At 34.9% G+C, this 17,549-nt stretch overlaps 1 protein-coding gene across 1 annotated transcript in view; it reads right to left on the bottom strand.

Annotated features, from left to right (window-relative positions):
* Positions 1–17,549, bottom strand: part of LOC6045045 — a 168,560-nt gene that overhangs the window by 11,006 nt on the left and 140,005 nt on the right. Inside the window, exon 6 of the mRNA XM_038253754.1 lies at positions 12,153–12,280. Coding sequence (XP_038109682.1) covers positions 12,153–12,280 — 128 coding nt within the window. The remainder of the gene's footprint in view (positions 1–12,152; positions 12,281–17,549) is intronic.

Here is a 17,549-nt window from a genome sequence, read left to right as displayed (position 1 = left end):
AACTTGATATGTCCTAATCACTGCTGCTTTTTTGGTTAGAGTCCAAAGTTCATTGAAAAGATGAAATATTTCTACCGTATCTTTCGAGTGTCTGTAAATTAAAAATTAAAAATTTTGGCCTGCATGAAAAATGATTTACTTCTCTGGGTGATCGCAGATTCAAAAATTGCATTTAATTTCCCATAAAGTGACATGCCTCTTGATTTTTTTTTTATTTTTTTTAGCAGAAGAGAGTCGGAGTTGGGAAAAGATTAAAAAAATAATTCAAACATTGAACACACCGTTCACATCACGACAAGTTTCATGGTCATTCGTTGGCCATAGCCGATAATCCGCGACCAACACCGAGGGACTATTTCGCTTGCGTTGTGTTTTTTTTTTTTCGTGCTGACAAGATGAACTGGCAGAGGCAAAGTTTTTCCCCATCAACATAATGATGCTGTTCTAATGAACATCTAATTAAATGTTCTTCACGTCCCGTGTCTGACGGGTCCACCCCCGAGCAAACACATGTGAGCCCGAACACACACACACACAGTTTAATCCTTAAATGACCCCGAGGGCAATAAATGTTTATCTGGAAATGGCCATTCTCTTGGTCCAGGATAAACATTCCAGCATCATCCCCACTCCCCCCGCACGTGCTGCCGACCACGAGGCCAGTGCCAGTAGAAGTTAATGACACACCAACACCACCGACAATCACACACACACACATGGAGGAGGTACCATCAGGTGATTAAATAAAACGTGGGTTTTTATTCGACCCTTCCGATTGCAAAGTCGTCCTCGTTGTTTTCCCGGTCTTCCGGCGAGGGAGAGGGCGGGGTGGGATTTGTACCGAATGTGCCATTATCACCCATGGCTTAACTTACGATAATTATGTGTGCAGTTATCGCCAACTCCCCCGCTTCGCTCATCCAACTCTGAGGCAGCATCAGTTAAGAAGCTTTTGGTCAAAGGCGGGCTTGGCAGCTCGATGTTGTCGTGCGATCTTGTCGCACGTCGCTTTTTGACGTTCCGAGAAAAAACGCGTTTTAATGTTTGACCTTGAATAAACAAAACCGAGTGCACGCAATGTAAACAAAAACAAACACGTTTTGATCGGTTCCTGAAGTTTGGTTGAATTTGGTTGTCAGTAGTAAGGCACGTACATGTGTCAAACGCGTTCTGACTTGAAATCCCTTTGGCCAGTTGTCGCACTTACATCAATTTTTAGGGTGTGTCAAGATAGCATGACAAGATTGAAACTGTTCTAATATGAAAAGGGACCAAAATTTTCGGATCTCTTTTGATTTTTATTGAATATTTCAGGATTGAAATCGAATTTTGCGGTCAAAAGTTGAAGCATTTTGAACTGCAAAAAATTGCGTCCTTAACTCAATATGGTCCAAAATTCACGTGCGACAAGATAGCACGACAACGACGAGTTGAGTGTAGGAACGAGGGACCACTTCTGGCCAATGTTTTCATCGATGGTCATCGTAATGAAGCCAGATGTCGATGCTGTGGGAATGGGGTGTCAGGGATGGAGTTGACCAAGCTTGAAACAAAGAACGGTATGATTTTAATTAAATTTGATTTTAAATTGATTTATCTCTTCTAAAAGCGTAGCAAAGTAGCACCGTAATTAAATTTTAATTAAGTTCAATTAAATCCTTAGGATAGTTTAAACAATATTCTAAAGTCTTTTTTTTCAAGAATCTTAACAAGATTTTTTTCAAAAATGAAATAACTTAAGTTAGTTTGAAAAATGCTCTTAAAAAGTTTTTCTACAATATTTTCGAATAATTCATTAATTATGATTTTTTTTTAAGGCATGAGTTACACAGCTTAACATTTTTAAAGGGTGAAGTTTAGTGTTTTATTTTTAAAGAATAAACCTATTTGATACTGACTGTCTTAAATTATAAAAAAAAACATTTTGCAAAAGAAAAAACGAAATTAAAAAGGATGTGATGTTCCGTTAAAAACGGATAAAATGAATATTCAGTTCCCTTTTTTGAATGACCACTTGCCAAGATTGTTTGGAAACTTTTGCGGTAACTGCTCAGGTATTGCATTTCTTTCTCATAGAAATGTAGACACTAAAATCTAAATTAATTGAACGAAATAACTGCGCAAAATAATCCTTAAAAACACATTTGGACTTGAACATTGGCTCAACCAGTCGAATTAACGATTAAGCCATTTTTGTTGGACTTAGATTTGATAAATTTGATTTGCTAAAATATTTTTAAAACGAAGCGCATCCTGAATACCAAAAATACAATCAGTAAAATAGGTGAAATAAAATTGTGTTTATTGTCATGTTTTTCAGCAAAAAGGAAATTAAATATTAAAAAAAAGCTCAGCCACAGTTCCAACAATGACAGTTATTGAAAACATTTTCTATCTATAATTGCAAAAAATTAAACCAATATTTTAAACCAGCCGGTGGATAACTTAATGTCAAAGTCGGCAAAAAATTAATAATCGCAGTTTTAGCGAAAAAAGTTGATTTTTTGCCGAGTTCGTCATTCCCCGGTTTTTGCGCGCAGCGCGTCGAAAAGCACGGATTTTATTTTCAAAAAATCATAACTCGGAATCCTGTTAATGAACTCCTCTCATTTTTTAGTATGTTATGTAAAATGTATGTCCGGGGAATCCGATTAAAATATTTCCAGATATAGGCTCTTTGGTCCAGATACCGTCAAAACGGCATTTTAAAGTTTCATTCGACCTTTTCATATGTTAGGCTAGATTTTGAAACCTCTTTTTATTTTTCTTTGAAAGGCCAGCTTATCACCTTTCATTTGGGTATAAGACAATCAAAAACAGTTAAAATGGCGAGGAGTTATGATTTTTCGAAAAAAGGGGTTTTTGCGCAAATCGACGAAAATGGCAATTTTTCAGATCACCCTAACACGACGTAGATCACCCTAATGGCCAGGGAACCCCAAGAAAATTTTTGAGCCCGATCCGAGAACTTTTGTTTTTTTCCATGCTGTTTCCGTGGGGAATTGCTGTATTAGTAAAGACTTTGTGAAATAAAAGATACACAATAAAAATTTATTTAATGATAAAAAAATAAACTTTTAGTCACTAAAAAGTCAATTACCATAAAACTGGGTAACTTTGATAGGTTTGAGATTATTCTGCAAAATTAAGAGTGAAAAAGAATTTCAGACTGAATTCTGACTTTTTAGAAATTTAACCTTAAGTTTATATATATTTTGCTAAAAAATCATATAAAACATAGTTAACTAAATACTAACACTATTTTTTTCTTTAAAACTATATTACCTTAGTGATGGTACAATTGACGTAAAAATAAAATTTGAACAAATTTAATCGGATTTAAAAGGAAAAACTTTAACTTTGATAGTCACCCCCGAATGGAAACAAAGAATTTTCAACGTAACTATTATTTTAAACACCTTTGAAAAAACTTTATTTTGAAAATAGTGCATGGACTTTGCGTGGCCTACCCCAGTACATATTTTAAAAATAATAATACTGAGAAAAACCTAACCAGTTAGAAAATATTAAAAACAAATTGAAATCCTATGAATGTCCTCTTGGTTTACGGTACTCAAAAGTCACTATTTTAGAGAATTTTTAAAAATGTTTTGGATATGGTTTAGGGATCTGAGTAACAACCGTTTTAAAGTTATTTTTAAGGAAAAAATGACACTAACGGCCTCTTGTTCATTATCAAAAAAATTCATTCTAAATTAACTCTTGGGCAAATTTAGTCCATGTCTAGTATTTCACTGACAAATGTTTGAATAAAAAAAAAATGATTAAAAACCAGAAATTTCCTCACGAGATAAAGATTGTTGAATATTGACGTGCCCTTTTTGAGATGGACAGCTGTCAAATTTGAAACCGACAGCAAAAAATGTCTTCTTTGGTCACAGAGAAGGTACCCACAAAGTTTCAAGCAGATAACAAATAGCAAGAAATAACCGAAGATTGAAATTGCAAAGAATTGCTCTTTATTATTTATAAAACTTCAAATAAAAATTTCCTGCAAAAAATCTTTCAAATGAAATTTCAATATAGAAACCAAGCAATTATTAAAGGTTATTTTACAATCTCGGACTTCCCAAAATAACGAAAACTAATTTCAAAAAATTCAAGCTCAAAAGAACAATTTTATTAAAAGTTCCAGGAGTTGCATTTACCGAGTGACGGATTTTTCTAATTATTTTACGGGGGTTGAACCAAAGAAGTAGTGTCAGAGTGACATTTTGACGTTTATTTGTTATTGTTATTGTTTTGACTACTTGTATTGTAATGTTGTGAATAAACGTTCTCTTGTGTTTTGACCGCCATGGGATTGGATGTCTCCTCGGCAGAAGTAATCATCGTGTGTTTGATTTATTGTATCGTCCTCCGAATGGTGTTTCGTCGTCGTCTTCGCTGTTCTTCGTAGCTAGCTGATCGGGGCGAACACTCAATTATCCATATTTCGAAAGGGCTTAGCATAAAACTGTGACGTTTTGTTGCAATACTTATCGGCCTCTTCACTGATCCTTACTAAACGAATCTGAAGAGATAAACCCTGCCCTTCGCCCACCCAGAAATCAGTAATCTTTGCTCTATTTCCGGCACTTCCTTAACTTCAGTTCGTGTTTGGACATTGTCACAGCTAGACGTGTTTCAAGAGCGAGTATCTAAAATCTTCCGATTCGTGACCAGCGTGCGCGCTGCCTGTTCTTTGTTATAAGAACAATAGTTCGTTTGGTTTCTTTTGTTATTTCGATAACGCGGAGTGAAAATGGCGGAAAGTGACCTCAAGACCAACTCCTTGAAGATTCGGTTTGCCGGCAACTGCCGAGAACCTACGGAACCGGAAATCTTTGATTTCATGCGCGGGAAGATGAAGCTGAAGGCGGACCATCTGCTGTCCATGTACAAGGACAAATTGGACGCTTCTGTGATCGTGAAGTTCAAAAACGAGGAAGAGTTCAAGGCCACTCTGGCCAGGTTGCCCGGAACCATGGAGTTTGCGTACAACAAGTACGAGTCGACGCAGGTTCGCCTGTCACCGGCAAATGCGGTGGTGAAGTACGTGCGGCTGTTCAACCTGCCGCCGGAGGTGGACGATCGTGAGATCGGGACGGCGCTGTCCAAGTACGGCCGAATCCAGCGGCTGATTCGCGAAAAGTACGGCGAGGAAACGGGTTTCCCCATCTGGACATCCGTCCGAGGAGCGTACATTGAGCTGAAGGAGGGTACGGAGATTCCGGCGTCCCTTCATGTGCGGAACATACGAGCAAGAGTTTTTTACGAAGGTTTGGTCAACAAGTGCTTCCTTTGCGGTGCGACGGACCATATCAAGGCAGAGTGTCCCGAACGAAAAACGGTTAATACCCGGTTGGATGCTAGCCGCGGTTCCTACAGTGCCGCGGTTGCTGGTGGAGCTGCTCGGTGGTTCAAGCAGAAAATGGCGGAACCGACCTTGAGCAAGGAACCAGAGGCAAAGATGACGAACCTCAACGCTCTGTTTCCTCAAACGGCTTTGATGAAACCGCAGCAGAGTATGGTGGAAGTGAAGGAAAAGGCGCCCCCCGCTGGACCGTCCAGCGGAAAGCAAATTGCAGCAGCGAAGGAGACGGACGATCTTTGGTCTCAAGCGTTAGCAGCAGTCGCGGATCAATTGCAGCAGCCACAGCAGGAGAACAAGCAAGATGGAGACGGCTGGCGCGTGGTGCCACCGAAGAAGGAGAAGAACAAGAAAAATCCCAAGAAAGTGCGTTCAAGTTCGGCTGGTTCATCGGGTGCATCGGGTTCGGTCGATCCGAAGTTTTTGCGTCCGCGAACTCCGCGTCCGACCGCTATCAGTGATGCGCAGCGGAACAGAGACAGAAGTCGATCGGCACCGAAGAACGGCGACTCGAAGAAGCCGAAGATCATCGTGACGGCAGAGACGAACGAGGAAGCCAAGCAGCCGAGTAGTGGTGAGATGGATGTGGATGGCGTCGACGAAATGAAGGTAGCGGGGTCTGGGGGGGGACAGGGAGCCGGGGGAACAGGGGACTGGGGGAACAGGGGTGTGGGGGGGAAGTTTTGGACGACGTTTCACTGTGATGTGGTAGGGGAATAGGGTTTGCTTGTTTGTTTTTTTAAACTTTAGTTATAATTTTGTATAGTAGATTTAGTAAGTTTAGTTTTTGGTAGATTTTAATGATGAATTTCACTTACAAATTAGGATCTGTGAATTTAAATAGTTCGAATAGTTTAGTTAACAAACAGCTCTTGAAAGATTTTATTTATATTAATGATTTAGACGTTATTTTCCTGCAAGAGGTTGTAATAACGAACTAGGGGGCAATTACCACCGCTAGTTCATTAATTAAAAATTAAATAAAAACCAGAACTTGAAACTCTTGGAGATGAGAGAGAGATGTAAAGATCTGCAACTGCTCACATTTGACGTGGGGAAGGAGAATTGTACCTACCCTTTCACAATCCTGGTTCGATTCAGCTAATCGCACTGTCCTGGCAAAAAGAATCACAAAAGATCGTCGCTTTGGGTTATGGAAAAAGTCATGTTTATTGCATTTAACTGTCTTAATTTATTGTTTTTCGTCGTTTTAAAACTAACCTAACCATGTGTGTGTGTGTTCGTGTGTTCTAGTGTATCCCGCGGTGGTCGAGTCAAGTCGGAGGTTCTTCCTCCGGCCAGGCCTGGCGCAGCAACGGTTTTGGTGTCTTTGGTTTTGTGTCTTTCTCTTTGGTAAAAAAAACCTGTGCGTTTAAGTTTTGTTTTAGTACTTGTGCTTTCGTGTCTAGTGGTTAAACAATGAACTCACCGGATGGCCTCCGCCATTGCGCTCTACAGAATTCTCGGGTTGGCGCGCTTTGCCAACTTGGAGGTTCTGGAAAGGAGTTCATTTCTAGCGTTTTGTGCAGATCTTACAATTGATTAATAATTACCACTATTTGTGACACTCCATGCACCACTAACCAAACGACCTCTTTTGACGTTGAGCGCGGTCCTTTGCGTTTAGTTTGGATGGTGAATTGTTGGGACCAACTCCCTGACACTAAATTAACAATAAAAGACACTCTTTAGACACGACTCACATAGTTAAAGACACTAAATTACCATTTCGCCGCTACTGGAATGCTGTTAACATTCAACACTAATATAACAATTTCACTGCACTATAAAATACAAGACTTTTACAGGTGAGACTAGAATATGTGTAACGGATTCTAGTCGGTAGCGGCAAATGAGGACGATTCAAAATGAAGAAGTCCCTTTTATAAAATTTTAAGCTTTTGTTTGCGTATTTCGAAATTGACGCAATAGAGATGTGAGTCGTGCTTGCCGAAGGGATAGCTTGTGTGTTTGTTTTTATGTTGTTAAAGTGTAATGGTTAGTTACAATGTCCTAACTTGTCCCTACGGTTCAGTTTGACAGGATTATGCGAAGCATTGTAACCAGAGATTGTAGAACGTACAAGCGATAGGTTACAAGGTTTCCTATGATAACTTTTCGTTTGTTCCATCGCATGCTCCCATCGTTAATTTAAGTGATAGTGGTTCTGGTACTGCCATTTTGATTAGAAAAACATTTGATTTCAGCAGCCCCCTTCTCGACCCTAATGGAAGAATATCCTCAGTGATAATTAATCACATCAACTTTATTAATGTTTATGCATTCTCGGGAACTAACCGTAAAAAGAGCGGGATGATTTATTTTTGGACAATATGACAATTCATTTGAATAAAGCGGGGTCCAAATTCTGTGTGATTGGAGGCGATTTTAACTGCATTTTGAACGCGTTTGACACTGCTGGTTCGAATAAAAATTATTCTACCGGGTTGAAGCGACTTATTGAAATATTTAATTTTAAGGACATTGCTGTTGAATTGCGCAAACATCAGTTTACTTTTTATCGGGGTGACACAGAGTCAAGGCTTGATCGATTTTATGCGCCGAGCGCTTTTAGAGAATGTTTTAGATTTCACAACCCTCCCAGTTGCATTTTCTGACCATCATGCGATTATTATGAAAATTAAATCTTGCAGTGATGAGTTTTGTTTAAAAGGTCGAGGATATTGGAAAATAAACAGTACGATCGCTAACGATAGTTCAGTTTCGGATCAATTTTCTGAATGTTTCGAAACGTGGAAGTTAAGACATCAGTACACCGATGATAAAAATCTTTGGTGGAACGTAATTGCAAAAAAAAAGTTTAAACAGTTTTATCAAAATAAGAGTTGGGAGTTAAACCAACAAATTTCTAATGAGAAATCTTATTTTTATAGAAAAATGTTAGAATGGATGGATAAGAAAAATAGAAATGAGGAAACTTTATTAGATATTAAAATGATTAAATCTCGTTTATATGAGATTGAATCAAACCGTATGAAACATCTAGGAAACAATTTAAATAATGGAAATATTTTGCAAAATGAAATGGTAAATTTATATCAAGTTTCTGCTCAAGTTAAAAGATTTCAGTCTAGTTCTAACTTAAGACTTAAAGACGGTAATATCTTAGTTGTAGATATAAATGTTTTAAAAAATAAGGTTTATCAATATTATGCGAATTTATTTACCGAAGATAATAACAGTTCTCAGCAACTGAATGCAGAAGATCCTATACATTGTTTAAATAGTTCGCTAGATCAAGATGACCGAGATGACATTATGCGACCTATAACAGTAATTGAAATCGAGGAAATTTTAAAAATTGTACCCGTAAAAAGTCACCGGGCCCTGATGGATTAACATATGAGTTTTTTATAAATAATTTTGATTCTTTAAAAGCTGATTTAGTATTATTATTTAATGGATATCTTTCAGGTAATATGCGACCATCAAAAACTTTTACAGATGGAATTATTACGTTAATACCTAAAAAAGGTGCAAATAATGTGCATTTGGAAGATTATCGTCCGATTAGTTTGTTAAATTGCGATTATAAATTATTTATGAAAATTATTGCTGAACGTTTGAAGTTTTACATGGGTAAATTGCTAGGTTGTGGTCAAACAGCATGTTTTCCAAATTCTTCTTGTATAGACAATTTAAAGGACATTCGCAGAATTCTCACTCGAGCATGTGAGTCTAAGCGTTTTAAGGGTTGTTTAGTAAGCGTGGATTTGAATAAGGCTTTTGATAGAGTTAATCACTCCTATCTATGGAAAGTCCTGGAGAAGTTTGGGTTTCCTACTCAACTGATAGATTGTTTGAAAAACTTGTACGCTAATGCAGCCTCTCGAGTTTTGGTTAATGGATTTTAACTCCTGAAATTAATATTAGCAGCTCAGTACGACAGGGTTGTCCTTTAAGCATGATCCTTTTGTACTTTACATAGAACCTCTGCTTAGAAAAATTTCAGTTACTATTCCTCCCGTTTTAGTATATGGGAAATTCATAAATGTTTTAGCTTTTGCCGATGATATAGTAGTTTTTGTTAAGAATGATTATGAATTTGATAATTTTATAAAAATAATTGATACATTTTCGAAGTATGCATCTATTAAATTAAATTTTGCTAAATCAGTATTTCTTAGGTTGAACAATGCTAGAGTTGGTCCACAGAAATTCAAAGAGACTGAAGCATTGAAAGTTCTTGGGGTTATATTTGAGAAAAGTTGGTCAAGTACTGTGAATAATAATTATAAACGACTTGTCACTAATATCAATTTATCTATGCTTCAGCATAATGTAAGGAAAATTAACATAATCGAAAGATGTATTGTTTTGAACACCTATATTTTATCGAAATTATGGTACGTTGCACAATTGTTTCCACCTGCAAATTCCCATCTAGCTCAAATAAAATCGGCGTGCGGCAAGTTTATTTGGAAAGGATACATTTTTAAATTAGATAGAAAACAACTTTATTTAGATTTTTTCAAGGGAGGTCTTAGGCTTGTTGATCCAGAAGCAAAATCTAAGGCATTATTTCTGAAAAACATTTTTTATAATTTAAATGCACATGGAACACAACTGGATGAAAGTTATTTGATAGATTTAGATTCACCGCAGAAACTTACACGTAATGCAAGGGAATGGTTGAATGAAGGGAAGGCAGTTGTTGCCAATCACAATTTAAATACTGTAAAATTGATGTATAATTATTTTGTTTCACTTAATAGTGAATCACCAGCTATTGAAGGGAAATTGAGTTTAAATTGGACTTTAATTTGGAAAAATTGTAGTGAAAGCTTCCTCGAAATGAAAGATCGTGCAAAAATGTTTGGTTTCGTAAATGATTTGTTACCTAACAAAGAAAAATTATTAAGTTACAATATTGGAAATTTGACGTCAGCTGTCTGCGACAAATGTGGTGGAATTGATTCTAATTCACACAGAATAAAAGAGTGCCCAAGAGCAAAAGAAGTGTGGGAATGGAGTAGTCGTATTGTCCAAAATCGATATAAAATGAATGTAGTTGATTTAGAGGATATTCTTCAATTAGATCTCGATGAGAAAAGCGAATCAGAAAAGGCAGCTTTATGGCTTGCAGTAAAAACAATCAGTTACAATTTGAGAGTATCAGAACCGTCATTATTTGTTTTGAAAAAGGAAATAAGAGAGCATAGATGGAATGAGCGAAAAAACATAAGGATTATTTTTGGAAATAGTTTGAACATTTGTTAAGAGCAGGTTATGATAGTTTGTAACACGAACAATGGGTAAATAAACTATTTTTAAAAACCGAAAAAAAAAAAAAAAAAAAACCAAAGAAGTAGTGTCAGAGTGACATTTTGACGTTTATTTGTTATTGTTATTGTTTTGACTACTTGTATTGTAATGTTGTGAATAAACGTTCTCTTGTGTTTTGACCGCCATGGGATTGGATGTCTCCTCGGCAGAAGTAATCATCGTGTGTTTGATTTATTGTATCGTCCTCCGAATGGTGTTTCGTCGTCGTCTTCGCTGTTCTTCGTAGCTAGCTGATCGGGGCGAACACTCAATTATCCATATTTCGAAAGGGCTTAGCATAAAACTGTGACGTTTTGTTGCAATACTTATCGGCCTCTTCACTGATCCTTACTAAACGAATCTGAAGAGATAAACCCTGCCCACCCAGAAATCAGTAATCTTTGCTCTATTTCCGGCACTTCCTTAACTTCCCTTAAATCACCCTGCCCAGCAAAAAACTGCACCCCTAAAATTCAAACCGAAAGGGAGAAAAGTGCCAACTCTGCCAAATCCCGACGTTTTCGGCCCGATTACAGCGAGGGCATTTCGATAAGCCCCTTGCGTTCCGGTCCGATTCCGAATCCGGACTGCCTCCCCAGAATCTGCTACACAGTAACAGCATTCTGTGCGCAGCGAGAAAATCCCACTCTGCAGATAATTCCTTGCAGCAGCGACGCTGGCCACATAAAAGCGTTTTATGCTGAGGTGCAATTAATGGCACACGCCAGGAGAGGGTGGCGGGTAATTCGTGGGTGTGGGGGCGGGACCTCGACGATGAGGGTGAACTTCCCATAAGTCAAATTTGCACTGACACACACACAAAGCTGCTGATCACGACTTAATGAACGTCCGGAAATGACGCACACACACACTGAAAGTCACCGAGAGCTGCTTCTGGTGGGGGGAAAAGGAAATTGCTAAGGCTGTTGGTGGTTATGGAACATGGGATGGAATTTGAAATTGGTTTCGTGGTAATTACCATAACTTCACCGTCATGTACTCGTCGTCGATGTGATGGACATGGATTACGTGGTATCGAGCAAGATATTGAGAACTTGTAATGCACGTGAGAAAGAAACGCGAACCCAACATTTGAATATTTGAATTTTTGAAGATTTGAAATTATGCAGATTTGAAGTTTTGAAGTTTTGAAGATTTGAAGGTTTGAAGGTTTGAAGGTTTGAAGATTTGAAAATTGGAATATATATAAATGAAGGTAAAATCTTTTCATTTGGAACCAGTTTTTGGCACAATATTATGATGACAGAAGAGAGCATTTTTAAAATAATAAAAACCCGACCAAGACTTTCCGTGCGCATTTACTATACACCTGTTCACCCTACGCCCCCGTTTGTTGTTGATTGATGCGGAAGACAAAACGTCATCGTCACCACAGTCGTCGACATTATCATCGTCCTCCATCAAAATCCACCCAAGTCGGGCCAAGTCTGTCGCAAGCTCGACAACATGCTCTTTTGATATCGCGACTCACCTCGCTGTTGTGTGTCCACAGGATGAGCGGCGGCGGTTCCGGCAGATGACGCACGATGCAGGTCAGGTTCACCGTCGACCCGGTGTCGATGTACAAATCCGGACCGCCCACTATCGTCGTGATGGGCTCTGGAAGGGATAGATCGGTAGGGAACAACATTAGTCGATCGAAAATGGTAATTTCAGAGTGGGGGGAAAAGGGGGAAATTTTAATGAGATGGCACAACATCGGATGACCTCCCCCCTCGAGGGATTTGTGCCAGCTGACTGTTGATGATTGACGAATTGAAGTTGTTGACCTCTTGGCCCTGCACGGAGATTTGCATTTCGGTAGGCGTTTGACTCCAAAATTGCCACCAGATGGCAGCAGCACCGTAGATGCTCATCCACGCAAAACTTCTCCGCAATACGACACAAATTCTAGGCCCATAAGTGCGCTTTCGCAGCAGCAAAACTGTTGAATTTCTTATCTGGCCCGCCGCAAACCGCCTGTCATTTAAATTATGTACGCCACCAGGCGAATGAAATAAATATCAACCGGCCAACTGGCCCGCCGCTGGCCGTTCCGTCGAAGCGGAATCCGGAAGCAGGCAACGTGCACATTGACCGAAAGGAAAATAATAACAAAAACATAAAATGAAAATTTTGACCTCCGTCCGTCTCCTCTTACCCTCGGGAAGGGAAACTTTGGCATCAGAAAACAGTAGTGAGTTTGCCTGATGTCAACAGAACGCTTCGGGTCATACGGGTTGGGTGGAACCCCGGATATGCGAACCGGATTCCGAGCACCCGACCGCAACTGGTAATTTGGAGTGGATGGCCCGGGGCGGGCACCGATACCCGGGGAGAGCTTTGAATATTGATAAGGAATTGATTTTTTGACAAAAGTTTTATTATTTTCTAGATCACGTTGTATCCATTTTTTAACCAATTTTTGATCCTTAAAAAGCAATGGAAAGAAAATTCTTAAAATTTTAGAAAATTTTAGGGTTGAAAGTTTCCCAAGTAACCACAAGCACTCAATTGAAGTATTAATTCAGTACTAAATCAGCACTCGAATGTTTTGAAGTAGTAAATAAGCTTTGCGAATGCCTCATAGTACCAAAACTTTGCAGCATAGGGACGTGGCGTTACATCGTGCTGCCACCTGGTTTTTTTAAGCGCAAGAGTGTAAAAGTGCTGAGTCATCGTCTAAAAATAGACGGCGTCCTATCTCGCCCAGCAAAACGAAGTCGATAAAGTAGTCGGTTTCGATGAGGAAAAGTGGAAAATGTGGTCTAAAAATAGCGACGCCATCCCCCTATTACAACTGACATTAAATCACCATTTACGACCTTGAAAATAGGGGGATGGCGTCGCTATTTTTAGACCACATTTTCCACTTTTCCTCATCGAAACCGACTACTTTATCGACTTCGTTTTTCTGGGCGAGATAGGACGCCGTCTATTTTTAGACGATGACTCAGCACTTTTACACTCTTGCGCTTAAAAAAACCAGGTGGCAGCACGATGTAACGCCACGTCCCTATGAGCTTCAAAGCATTTGATGTTTATCAACAAAGTAACCCATAGATACGGGAAACATTTCAGCCAGACACGCTCTTATTGACTTTATCCTCCTCCCTTCACACCGTTCTAATAAGCGAGCGGGCTTAGGCGCAGTTCCAGGGTTGTTACGGACGGCGCGGATCGCGCGGATGGCGCGGATGGCGCGTATCGCGCGGATCTGGCGCGGATTTGCTGGCTAATTTTGCTCAGGCGCGGATTTCGCGCGGATAGCAATTTTGATAAACAAAATAATTGAGAACGATAGAATTTCTTTCAAATTACAAAGGAAAATATTATTACGAATAAAATAAATTCAATCTTTTTCGTTGAGTGCGAAAACATCAATTTCTAAGAAGTTGTTAATGAAGAAAATTTTCTTCTAAAAATTATTGATTGTTATTTTTTCTTAATACGAAACTTTGAAATAATCTTCAAGGAGCGATTTTTTTTAATGTATTGAGATTTGTTATATAAATTTAACATAACATTACAACTCATTATTTTTAAAACATCTGCTTAACAATTCAAAAAAATACCAATTTTATTAAAATCAAAATAACAAAATTCGAAAAAATTACAGAATTTTAGAATTTTAGGCTATGAAACTTTGTAGATTTTCCAATTTTTTTTAAATATAAAAATTTAATTTTTAAATTTTTGATTTATTGAAAAAATAAAAAAAAAATTGTTGCCACTCTGATTCAGGTAGAATTGATTCTTCTTCCAATTATCACAACATGACGAAATCTGCTAAAATCTCCGTCTAAAAGCGAAATGTAAAGTTAAAATTAAAAAAAAAAATAAGAAATCTGGAATTCAACAATTTGAAATTTCAGAATTTACATATTCAAATAATAAAAAAAATAGAATTCATAATTTGAAATGGTCAAAACATTACAGACTCAAAAAAAAAAAAAACGTAAAAAACGAATTATTGAATTGAAAAATTACGAAAATATTAACATTGATTTTTTTGTTAATTTTATTATTTTAAGAAGGTTCTTAAGTTATCAAATTATTAAATTTTTAAATTATTTGATTATTAAATTATTAAATTATTTAATTATAAAATTATTGAATTATTAAATTATTAAATTATTAAATTATTCAATTATTCAATTATTAAATTATTAAATTATTAAATTTTTAAATTATTAAATTATTAAATTATTAAATTATTAAATTATTAAATTATTAAATTATTAAATTATTAAATTATTAAATTATTAAATTATTAAATTATTAAATTATTAAATTATTAAATTATTAAATTATTAAATTATTAAATTATTAAATTATTAAATTATTAAATTATTAAATTATTAAATTATTAAATTATTAAATTATTAAATTATTAAATTATTAAATTATTAAATTATTAAATTATTAAATTATTAAATTATTAAATTATTAAATTATTAAATTATTAAATTATTAAATTATTAAATTATTAAATTATTAAATTATTAAATTATTAAATTATTAAATTATTAAATTATTAAATTATTAAATTATTAAATTATTAAATTATTAAATTATTAAATTATTAAATTATTAAATTATTAAATTATTAAATTATTAAATTATTAAATTATTAAATTATTAAATTATTAAATTATTAAATTATTAAATTTTTAAATTATTCAATTATTAAATTATTAAATTATTAAATTATTAAATTATTAAATTATTAAATTATTAAATTATTAAATTATTAAATTATTAAATTTTTAAATTATTAAATTATTAAATTATTAAATTATTAAATTATTAAATTATTAAATTATTAAATTATTAAATTATTAAATTATTAAATTATTAAATTATTAAATTATTAAATTATTAAATTATTAAATTATTAAATTATTAAATTATTAAATTATTAAATTATTAAATTATTAAATTATTAAATTATTAAATTATTAAATTATTAAATTATTAAATTATTAAATTATTAAATTATTAAATTATTAAATTATTAAATTATTAAATTATTAAATTATTAAATTATTAAATTATTAAATTATTAAATTATTAAATTATTAAATTATTAAATTATTAAATTATTAAATTATTAAATTATTAAATTATTAAATTATTAAATTATTAAATTATTAAATTATTAAATTATTAAATTATTAAATTATTAAATTATTAAATTATTAAATTATTAAATTATTAAATTATTAAATTATTAAATTATTAAATTATTAAATTATTAAATTATTAAATTATTAAATTATTAAATTATTAAATTATTAAATTATTAAATTATTAAATTATTAAATTATTAAATTATTAAATTATTAAATTATTAAATTATTAAATTATTAAATTATTAAATTATTAAATTATTAAATTATTAAATTATTAAATTATTAAATTATTAAATTATTAAATTATTAAATTATTAAATTATTTAATTATTTAATTATTAAATCATTAAATTTTCAAATTATTATATTATTTTTTTGCCATTTTCTTAGTTCGGATCATTTTCGGAGTCATATTTTAGATTAGAAAAAATTAGAGAAGAAAATAATAGAAATTTCGCGTTTCGATTTTCCGGAGCAAAGTTTTGGCGAGATTTATCAAGTACTTAATCCCTAGATTTTATAATTTGGTGATTTATTTTATGGTTTTAGTTTTTTTTAAATCTTCGAATTTAATTTTTTTTCTGAACTCGTTTTTAAAGCAACGATATTTAAAGTGTTGCAAAAAAATGCTAATATTCTTTCAGAAATGGCAAAAAAGGTTCCATTTGGTACAGGTGGGATATGAATCCACAACTGATCAACGGTACTGATCCAAATGCCTTCTGTATTATTCTTTTTTCGTTTAAAATTGCATTCATTATGTTACTCTCTTCTATGTTTGTCGCGGTTTTTTTTTATATGGCGCGGATTTCGCGCGGATTGGGTTTTGGGGTCGGCGCGGATCTGGCGCGGATTTTTTCTCGTCTTTTCCGTAACAACCTTGCAGTTCCCCCAGTGTGCATAAGTTTTAATTTTGCGTGAACTGGGTTCAATTCCCGCCGATTGAAGTGTTTTTTTTTGTTTTTTTTTTTTTGTGTGGAAAACTGCAGCTTGTAATTAAGCCAAATTTTTCAAAACATATGTCCAAAGGACAAAGGACATTATCAAAAGTTCTCTGGTAAATTGAATGACTTTTCTTACAAGCAATAAGCTGCTTTCCGGAAGTCTGATACACATTGTGAAATTTTGCCAACCGTGGACCAAGCACTCCTCGGAAAACTAGTTTACGTTAGCCGTTAGCCAGTACTTGTCCCTATTAACCCCAAGCCTTCCGTAATTGATTGTACTGTACTTGACTGGATGGCCGCAATTTGCTGAGTGATTCGTCAATAATTTTCGTTCAACGCAATGACAGCGGGTTTCTCTCATGAACCAGAAACTCGAAACAGCAGAAAGAAAGTCTTCCTTAATGTTCGATGCATCAACCACATCGATTAAAACTTTCAAAAAAAACACTCATTTCAGAATACATCAGTTGGCTGGCGCGCATCCACACATGACACGAAACAGGAGAAAAAAAACAAAGGGGGCCCACCACCAAGTGTGCGGAGCAGCTAGTTGTCCTTTTTTTCCCCCAGCCTTGACGTCGATAAAGCAGTTTTTTTTCGAGCTTTCGGTGAGGCATTAAATCGGCATCACTGTGCGCCACTTGAAATATTTCTCAAGGGAAAAGTGCTGATTTAATGTTTTGAAGCATTATTTGCTGGTATTAAATACCAATATAATGCTGATTTAATGCCGCTATTTAGTGCCTCGTGGTTACTTGGGAGGTCAACTTTGGCTGTGTTTTTTACTAACATTTACAAACATTTTTT

Source organism: Culex quinquefasciatus, chromosome 2, assembly GCF_015732765.1.
Source record: "Culex quinquefasciatus strain JHB chromosome 2, VPISU_Cqui_1.0_pri_paternal, whole genome shotgun sequence".
Taxonomy (NCBI): Eukaryota; Metazoa; Arthropoda; class Insecta; order Diptera; family Culicidae; genus Culex; species Culex quinquefasciatus.
The sequence above is the reverse complement of the archived record's forward strand: the minus strand, read 5'-3'. Positions and strand labels throughout refer to the sequence as shown.